The sequence below is a fragment of the Erythrolamprus reginae genome, chromosome 6 (genome assembly GCF_031021105.1).
Source record: "Erythrolamprus reginae isolate rEryReg1 chromosome 6, rEryReg1.hap1, whole genome shotgun sequence".
In the NCBI taxonomy this organism is placed as follows: domain Eukaryota; kingdom Metazoa; phylum Chordata; class Lepidosauria; order Squamata; family Dipsadidae; genus Erythrolamprus; species Erythrolamprus reginae.
In genome coordinates this window covers 23,499,679-23,509,837 of record NC_091955.1, presented here as the reverse complement: position 1 = coordinate 23,509,837, position 10,159 = coordinate 23,499,679, and the positions used below count along the sequence as shown (strand labels likewise).

General features: G+C 41.8%; 1 protein-coding gene across 5 annotated transcripts in view; it reads left to right on the top strand.

The window, feature by feature from the left end:
* The window catches only part of LOC139169360 (polyamine deacetylase HDAC10-like), a 61,219-nt gene continuing 51,060 nt past the window's right edge, over positions 1 to 10,159 (top strand). For 3 of the 5 annotated variants that reach the window (XR_011559453.1, XM_070755391.1, XM_070755389.1), the window contains exons 1-7: positions 1 to 81; positions 1,994 to 2,060; positions 3,711 to 3,845; positions 5,453 to 5,549; positions 7,534 to 7,631; positions 7,713 to 7,817; positions 7,894 to 7,962. Coding sequence is in view for 4 of the 5 variants with exons in the window: in XM_070755391.1 (XP_070611492.1) it covers positions 1,996 to 2,060; positions 3,711 to 3,845; positions 5,453 to 5,549; positions 7,534 to 7,631; positions 7,713 to 7,817; positions 7,894 to 7,962 (569 nt within the window). In the remaining variant the exon portion in view is untranslated. Of the gene's footprint in view, positions 82 to 1,966; positions 2,061 to 3,710; positions 3,846 to 5,452; positions 5,550 to 7,487; positions 7,632 to 7,712; positions 7,818 to 7,893; positions 7,963 to 10,159 lie in introns of those variants that run through there. The other 2 variants (XM_070755390.1, XM_070755392.1) reach the window with 2 other exon arrangements.

The following is a 10,159-nucleotide window of genomic DNA, read 5'->3' as shown; positions in this document are numbered from 1 at the left end:
TCCAACCAATAAGACATCGCAGATTGTCCTCTCCTTCCTCCCTTTGCCGAGCGGCAGAGTTTAGCAGAGGCTGCAAAGAAGGTAGGAAAGGGTTGTTGTTGTTTTTTAAAAATACGGTTTTGATATTTCCCCCTGTAATATGAGTTTGGGAGGCTCTTCTAAGAGTGAGGCGTCTAGTAAGCTGACATTAAATTTGGAATATAATTGCAAAGGAGAGATTCTTTTGAGATCTTACTTGCCAGCTCCGATCGCCTAATTTCAGGTGACTGTGTTTTCAGTAATGGGCGTGCATAAGTGGCACCAGTGTGCCTTCCGTCCCCTGTCCAATTGTCTCTCCTTATCTCATTTATCTTTTCTTCCTTTGAAATATGTTCACCTATACTTTTACACCTTTTCTTTTATTCTTTTCTTTATGTATATTACTACATATCTATTCTCTTCAATGTGTATTATGTATTGGACTAAATGAATGAATGAATGAATGAATGAATGAATGAATGAATGAATGAATGAATGAATGAATGAATGAATGAATGAATGTTATCCAAGACCTTAAAAACTTCCAATGTTGGAGCATTCACAACTTCTGGAGGCAAGCTGTTCCATTGATTAATTGTTCTAACTGTTAGGAAATTTATCCTTGCTTCTAAGTTATTTCTCTCCTTGTTTAGCTTCCACCCATTGCTTCTTGTTCTACCCTCCGGTGCCTTGGAGAATAGGTTGACTCCTTCTTTGTGGTGACCCCCGAGATATTGGAACACTGCTATCATGTCTCCCCTGGTCCTTCTTTTCATTAAACTAGACATACCCAGTTCCTGCAACCGTTCTTCATACGTTTTAGCCTCCAGTCCCCTAATCACCTTTGTCGCTCTTCTCTGGAATCTTTCTAGAGTCTCACCAATCTCTTTACATCATGGCAACCAAAACTGAATGCAGTAGTCCAAGTGTGGCCTTATCAAGGCATTATAAAGAGATATTAACACTTCCCGTCGATTTGATTATATACCTGTATTAATGCAGTCTAGAACCTGTTGGCCTTTTTGGCAACTGCTGCACACTGCTGGCTCCTATTTAAATAATTGTCCACTAGGACTCCAAGATCCCTTTCACAGTTACTACTGTTGAACAACGTACCACGTAACCTAAATGTAGAACCTTACTTTTTTCACCATTGAATTTCATTTTGTTAGACAGTGCCCAATGTTCAAGTCTGTCAAGATCCTTCTGTATCTTGAGTCTATCTCCAGAGAGTGAGAAAATTATTGTTCTATGGTTATTCAAGTTCTTCTAAATCTTAATCTTCTTTAAAACTTGAAGATTAAGGAATCTATAATTAAGACTTTCCATTATTAAAATATCCTCACAAATTGCTGTAGCTTCATATGTCCATGGATGAATTCTGGCTACTATTTGCCATAGGAAGGAGAGTCAACATGTAGAGAAGTAGTTAATTCTAATTAATTCTAACAGAGACCTGGGTTCTGGATTCTGATCCCAGAAGTCACTCTGGACCAACCTTTCTTTCTTAGCTCAGTATTTCTCAGCTTCAGTAGTGTTAAGATGTGTGGACTTCAACCCTCAGAAATTCCCCAGCCAGTTTGAGAATAACTTCTAAATGTCTTCCAGCTGGATAGGAACATGCTCAAATTCAGTGTTTTTCCAGCTTGGCAGTTTCAAGATGCTCAAGCTAGCTGAGGAATGCTGAGAGTTTAAATCCACACTTCCTGACGTTAGCACACAGCAACTTTCTTTAGTTCCAGTTCAGAAACTTACACAATTATTGGGAAATATGGTTGTTTTAACCAACGAATGATAGCAAAACAAATTAGAGCTGAAAATAATGGTTGGATTTTGCCTTACTTTGATGATAGTTTATCAATACTTACAGATGATAGTTTATCAATAAAAATTGATGTCTTGATTCTGCTGGTTCCCTGTTTTGTTTCTTTAATAAACCTCATACCAGATATTTGCATTGTGTTTTCAAACAAAGTGATGGCAGCTGGAACAGCCTTGGTTTATGATGGAGAAATGACCAACCATAAGCTACTTTGGGAAGAGTAAGTACAACTTTTTATTGTTATTGCTGTTTCATTTAAGAAACCTCTACTTCGCAATAAAGGGGAATTACAGATAGAGAGAGAGGGAGGGAGAGAGAGAGAGATAGAGGGAGAGAGAGATAGATAGATGGATGGATGGATGGAAGGAAGGAAGGAAGAAAGGAAGAAAGAAAGAAAGAAAGAAGGAAAGAATCAGGATTGCCTGGTTGTGGAAGGCTTGGTAGATGATGTGCAGAAGTTGTTGGAGAGGATCTTGGCTTGCAGGTGTGTGGGTGTGAATGCAGCAAAGCCCCAGGTAGGAAAGCATACATGGTGTGCAAGAAGACAGTGGATGGGAACATGCCAGAGTGCTTGTGACATTCCTTCTGACTTTCCTTGCGGGAGGCTGGCAGGGAGGGTCACAAATGATGATCACCATGATTGCTAGCAGTGCAGCCATTCAAGGGTGAGCCAATGGCACAGCCAGAACTTCAATTATAAGTATATATTTTTATAGTTACCTATATTGGTCAATGGAACAATGTAATCAGAAACTTGTACCTTTTGTATGCTTGCGCATTGTTCTGCCTGTGCAAAAGGAGACGGATTTCGATGTTGATGCAAATCGTGCAGAACGCGGCCGCGAGAGCCATCGTGGGGCTCCCTAGATTCGCCCACGTTTCTGCAACACTCCGTGGCCTGCACTGGCTGCCGATTGGTTTCCGGTCACAATTCAAAGTGTTGGTAATGACCTTTAAAGCCCTACATGGCATTGGACCAGAATACATCCGGAACCGCCTTCTACCGCATGAATCCCAGTGGCCGATAAGGTCCCACAGAGTTGGCCTTCTCCGGGTCCCGTCGACCAAACAATGTCGTTTGGCAGGCCCCAGGGGAAGAGCCCTCTCTGTGGCGGCCCCAGCCCTCTGGAATCAACTCCCCCCAGAGATTAGAACGGCCCCACCCTCCTTGTCTTTCGCAAATTACTCAAGACCCACCTTTATCGCCAGGCACGGGGGAACTGAAAGATCCTCCCCCAGGCTTTTACATTTTATGTTTGGTATGTATGTGTTGTATGGTTTTAAATTGTTGGGGTTTTAGGTATGTTTTATTTTAATATTAGATTTGTCTCACTGTTATATTGTTTTTGTATAACTGTTGTGAGCCGCCCCGAGTCTTCGGAGAGGGGCGGCATACAAATCCAATAAATAATAATAAATAATAATAATAAAAACCCCTTTCCTGTGGATACTATTGCATGCATTAAAGAGAAAATCTGGTATTCATCCTGCCTTACTCCACTGCAGTGTTTCCCAGCCTTGATAACATTTAACATGTATTGACATCATGGCTGGGGAATTCTGGAAGTTGAAGTCCATACCTGTTCAAGGCTTAGAAATACTGGTCCATTATTTTCATAAAATCATAGAGTTGGAAGGGACTTTGGAAATGTTTTAGTCCAATCCCCTGTCTAAGGCATGAGATCATGACAAAACCCCCAGTTTAAAAGGTTTTTTGTTAATATCTGCGGTATTTAATTATCAAGTAAAGAACACATTTCTTCATTCACCAGTTGTTCTCTTTCTAGTAATGAAAAAAAAAGCTCTTTCTTAGCTGTAACAAATTTTTTTAAGGATTTTACTGGAACCTAAATATTGGTCTCATTTTTAGCCCAAACTGTAATTTGGAGGTCCCTGAACGGCTTTCCTCCTGCTATGACCGCCTTCAGCACTATAACCTGATTGAAAGATGCATTTCGGTCTCTGCCAGAGAAGGAACTGAGAGTGAAATCATGCTGATTCACAGGTATGCTCCTAGGGCAATGTAGCCACTGTTGGAGAAATAATGAGGAATAAATTCAGTATATGTTTCTTTTACACTTAACATTTAATTTGTTTTTATAAAGTCCAAGTTAAGTCCTAGCCCCCTAAAAGAGAAATTGTTATTTGCACCGAGCAATAACCCAAAAATTCAACATGAAAACCTGGTGACAAAATAGCCGATGTTCCAGGATTATTTCTACTGGGAATAAAATATCACAATAGAAAATAAGAATCAGGACTGCCACACATGGTTCAATGTTCAATGTTTTTATGACGTTTTGTTTATGTATGTTTATAATGAAATTAAGCTTTTTGTATTAAAAAAAATAGCCAATGTTAAAGGATACCATTTTAGCACCTATGGTGTGTCTATGCAGGTTCAAGTTTCTCTTAAACTTGGAGGGTTTATTGTTGCGCTGAACTGAGCCACAGTAAGGAATGAAGTAACAGTAAGAGATGTTCTTTTGGATTACTAAGTTCAATGCATCCTAGATCTCAAAGGTGCTTTTTTTTTTAGAAGGCAACTGAACTTTCTCGTTTTTTTCTTTTGAAGACATTTTGCTTCCCATTCAAGAAGCTTCTTCAGTTCTGATAAGATAGTAGAGAATGGAAGGATTTATATTTCTTGCAGACAGCAGGTAATCTGCATTCATTTATGGGTTGTTGAAGCATTTGGAGGTTTATATGTGTCCTCAGGGTTTTCCCAACACAGATGAGCTGATGAAGCTTCTTGGATGAGAAGTGAAACATCTTAAAAGAAAAAACAATGTCCAGTTGCCTCCTGAAAAAGCACCTTTGGGACAACAATGACCTGGATGATTGAGAATCTCTACAGACTAATACATCCTAGACTTAGTGTTCTAAACTTAAAAAAAACATCCATCCCAAAGAAATGGGATTGTCGTTTCCTGAGAAATGGTCCCAATATAGTTTTGGCTTAGGGGCAAAATCAGCAATCAGCCCAGTTTATATACTGTATTTTTGGAGTACAAGACGCTCCTTTTTCCTCCTTAAAAGAGACTGATAATTTGGCTGTGTCATATACACTGAATGTAGCTTTTCCCCCAGCCCTAACTAGCTGCTAACAATTTCCCCAGCTCTTACCTTGCAAGCTCTTTCATTGTTTCTCTCTGTGAAGAATGTTTTCCAAGTGTTTTCAGGGTTTTTTCATTGCTCTTACTTGCTCTAAATAAATTTATTTTTAACCCTAACCAGATGCTAATGATGTTCCCAGGTCTTATCGGCTTGCAAGCTCTTTCATTGTTACTCTCTATGAACAGGGGTTTTTAAAACTCTAACCATAGTATAAAATAATGTGCTGGCTAAGGACGCTAGCCAGAGGAAGAGTTTCCCTATTTCCCTCCTAAGGTGCGTTTTATGCTCCGTTGTGTCTTATACCCCAAAATATGGCACGTATTGGTTTGGCATCTTTCCACAGATCTCAATTGGCTTGCTATAGATAGCTGTCCTGCTCACTCGATCTGCAACCATATTCCTGATTAGCAGAGTAAAAGAGGCAGCAGCATTTGATCCTTGCTCACACCCTATGTAATGTCTATGTGTGACACGATATTTCTTTTTCTTTTCCAGTATGGATTATGTGGAAATTGTGAAGAGCACTGAGAAAATGGAAAAAGAAGAGCTCCAAAAAGTCTCTGCTGACTATGATGCTGTTTATTTTCATCCAGTATGGAGCCTAATCAAGATTTCTTCCTAGATATAATATTCCTTAGTCATAATCCTTTTTCTCCAAATCCTGCTCTCCACCCAAAGAGTTGAAAATTAAAACATTTTGTTCTTAACATGAATATTTCTAAAGGATCCAGGAACATTTTGGAGGAATCGTAGAGTCTTTGATGACATGGTTGCTGCAGTCATTTTGACTTTTTAGCTTTCCTATGCAAGGCTTAAAAGGGATCTATTGCTTTTGCTATCACCACTACACCCTTTTCTGATTTAAAGATTCCCCCCCCTCTATTTTTCTCTATCCAAAATTATGCAACTGGAGTAAGATGCTGAACATCACAGTTAATGTTTGCAGAAGGAACCAAATTTAGCCATTGTTAAATAACTTAAAATGGGTTTCCAATGTCCACCCTTAACTTTAAAATGTTTCTACAGGCTCTCAGCTCTTACTTTGCCTGGAATTAAATATTCCACTTAAAGAACTGATAGATAAATTAGTGAAGATTGGACTTAATCCCTGGATAGTTCAATGAATTTGCAGCTGGCTGAAGCGTAGACATCAGAGGGTTATTGTTAATGGCGAGTATTCTGAGCAGAGACAGGTTATAAGCGGTGTGCCACAAAGGTCTGTTCTGGGTCCTATTCTTTTTAATATGTTTGTGAGTGACATAGGGGAAGGTTTGGTAGGGAAGGTTTGCCTATTTGCCGATGACTCTAAAGTGTGCAATAGGGTTGATATTCCTGGAGGGGTCTGCAATGGAAACTGCAGTTTAATGTTTCCAAATGTAAAATAATGCACTTGGGGAAAAGGAATCCTCAATCTGAGTATTGTATTGGCAGTTCTGTGTTAGCAAAAACTTCAGAAGAGAAGGATTTAGGGGTAGTGATTTCTGACAGTTTCAAAATGGGTGAACAATGTAGTCAGGCGGTAGGGAAAGCAAATAGGATGCTTGGCTGCATAGCTAGAGGTATAACAAGCAGGAAGAGGGAGATTATGACCCCGCTAAATAGAGTGCTGATGAGACCACATTTGGAATACTGTGTTCAGTTCTGGAGACCTCACCTACAAAAATATATTGACAAAATTGAACGGGTCCAAAGACGGGCTACAAGAATGGTGGAAAGTCTTAAGCATAAAACGTATCAGGAAAGACTTAATGAACTCAATCTGTAGAGTCTGGAGGACAGAAGGAAAAGGGGGGGGGGGCGCATGATCGAGACATTTAAATATGTTGAAGGGTTAAATAAGGTCCAGGAGGGAAGTGTTTTTAATAGGAAAGTGAACACAAGAACAAGGGGACACAATCTGAAGTTAGTTGGGGAAAAGATCAAAAGCAACATGAGAAAATATTATTTTCCTGAAAGGGTAGTAGATCCTTGGAACAAACTTCCAGCAGACATGGTAGATAAATCCACAGTAACTGAATTTAAACATGCCTGGGATAAACATATATCCATCCTAAGATAAAATACAGGAAATAGTATAAGGGCAGACTAGATGGACCGTGAGGTCTTTTTCTGCCGTCAGTCTTCTATGTTTCTATGTTTCATAAACTTGTCCCTCTGAACAGGTGGAGCTTTTCTTATGGCCAAGATTCCATACTTTCTCCAGACCTATCCTTCTACCCATCTCCCCAAATTCCTACTTTCTTAGTTCAATTCCTTACAATGTAAATTGAGAGGAGGTGACTGCTGAGTGATTCTTTGAATCAGGGGTCTCCAACCTTGCCAACTTTTAAGACTTACGGACTTTAACTCCCAGAATTCCTTAGCCAGCAAAGGAGGAGTAATTCTGGGAGTTGAAGTCCTAAAGTTGCCAAGGTTGGAAACTCCTGTTTTGAATTACAGTTCTAATATCCAATGCTTGAATGAGGGGAATTTCAGTGTTGCAGAGTACCAACCTGTTCCAACCTCTCCAGTCTTCCTTCATTCTTCTCAGAAACTGCAGTAGAGTCTTGGAATCATGAACTTCTTCTGTTCTTCAGACAACATATCATTGTGCCAAACTGGCTGTGGGAGCAACACTACAATTGGTAGATGCTGTGATGTCGGGAAAGGCCCGTAATGGTTTGACTCTAATAAGGTAACCAAATTGAGATGTTTTCCAAGTAAATGTTCTTTGGTACAGTTTATAGTTAACTGATTCAATCATACTTGGTTGCAGGCCTCCAGGTCATCACAGTCAAAGAAGTGAAGCAAATGGATTTTGTATCTTCAATAATGTTGCTATTGCAGCAAAATATGCTCAAAGAAATTATGGCTTGCAAAGGTGGAGTATATCAATTCAAAATCACAAATTCTAGGAGGTCTTACCTTTTAATGAATGCTGCTGTTGGTTTCTGCAGGATCCTCATTGTTGACTGGGATATACATCATGGACAAGGAATTCAGTATGCATTTGATGATGACCCAAGGTTCGTCTATTACTTGTTTTTGGAGATGGTGCAGCAAACCTGAGTACTGCATGAGTTTAAAAAAGTTTTATTTTGGAAATAAATTACCAATGAACTTTAGTAGCAAACAGCAGACCTCAAGATATTTATTTATTTATTTATTGGATTTGTATGCCGCCCCTCTCCGTAGATTCGGGGCGGCTAACAACAGTAACAAAAAACAGCATGTAAATCCAATACTAAAACAACTGAAAAACCCTTATTGTAAACCCAAACATCCATACATACAAACATTCCATACATGAATTGTAAAGGCCTAGGGGGAAAGAATATCTCAGTTCCCCCATGCCTGATGGCAGAGGTGGGTTTTAAGGAGCTAACAAAAGACAAGGAGGGTGGGGACAATTCTAATCTCTGGGGGGAGTTGGTTCCAGAGGGCCGGGGCCGCCACAGAGAAGGCTTTTCCCCCAGGCCCCACCAAACGACATTGTTTTGTTGACGGGACCCGGAGGAGGCCCAGTCTGTGGGACCTAACCGGTCGCTGGGATTCGTGCGGCAGAAGGCGGTCTCGTAGGTTTTGATAGCTTTCACTGCACAATTATTTACAATTATTACAATGTCAGCCTGAATCTCGCCCATCCGCCCTGTTCAGGATGACTCGCTCCCTTCTTAATCGGGGGGAGTTGGGGAGCCCTTGTAGGGTAGTGCCGAAACTTTTAGTAAGTTTTTCGCAGACAAAATCGCTCAGATCCAGACTGACCTTGACCCAAATTGGAGTGCAGAGTTGGCTGACAATGAGTCAGTCAAGGTGACAGGAGCCCATCTTAGTCCATCTGTTTGGAGCGAGTTTGACCTGGTGACACCTAATGAAGTGGACAAGGCCATTGGAGCTGTGAGTTCTGCCACCTGCTTGCTGGACCCATGTCCTTCCTGGGTGATCTCGGCCAGCAATGAGGTGACACGGAGCTGGGTCCAGGAGATTACCAACACTTCTTTGGGGAGGGGTCCTTTCTGGCTCCGTACAAGGAGGCACTTGTGCGGCCCCTCCTCAAGAAACCTTCCCTGACCCAGCCGTATTCAACAACTATCGTCCTGTCTCCAACCTTCCCTTTATGGGGAAGGTTGTGGAGAAGGTGGTGTCGCTCCAGCTCCAGGGGTCCTTGGAAGAAGCTGATTATATAGGCCTTCAGCAGTCAAGATTCAGATCCAGCTACAGCACGGAAACTGCTTTGGTTGCGTTGATGGATGATTTCTGGTGGGCCCGGGACAATGGTTTATCCTCTGTCCTGGTGCTTCTTGACCTCTCAGCGGCTTTCGATACCATTGACCATGGTATCCTTCTGCACCGACTGGAGGGGTTGGGAGTGGGAGGCACCGTTTTACGGTGGTTCTCCTCTTACCTGTCTGGTCGGTCACAGTCGGTGTTAGCAGGGGGACAGAGGTCGACTCCTAGGTTCCTACCTTGTGGGGTTCCTCAGGGGTCGGTTCTCTCCCCTCTGCTGTTTAATATCTACATGAAACCACTGGGTGAGATAATCCAAGGGCATGGGGTGAGTTACCATCAGTATGCCGATGACACTCAGCTGTATATCTCCACCCCATGTCCACTCAGCGAAGCAGTGGAAGTAATGTGCCGGTATCTGGAGGCTGTCAGGGTCTGGATGGGTGCCAACAGGCTCAGACTCAATCCAGACAAGATGGAGTGACTTTGGGTACTGCCTCCCAAGGACTCGTCCATCTGTCCGTCCATCACCCTGGGGGTGGGGAATTATTGATCCCCGCGGAGAGGGTTCGCAATTTGGTCATCCTCCTCGATCCACAGCTAACTTTAGAACATCATCTTTCGGCTGTGGTGAGAGGGTTGTTTGCCCAGGTCTACCTGGTGCACCATTTGCAGCCCTATTTGGACAGGGAGTCTTTGCTCACAGTCACTCATGCCCTTATCTCCTCGAGGTTCGACTATTGCAATGCTCTCTACATGGGGCTACCTTTGAAGAGTGTTCGGAAACTTCTACTCGTCCAAAATGCAGCCGCGCGAGGAGTCTTGGGCCTTCCAAGAAATGCCCATATCTCACCATCACTCCACAGACTGCATTGGCTACCGATCTGTTTTCGGGCACAATTCAAAGTGTTGGTTATTATTACTTATTTATTTATTATTAGATTTGTATGTTGTCCCTCTCCACAGACTAGGGGCAGCTCACAACAACAATAGTAA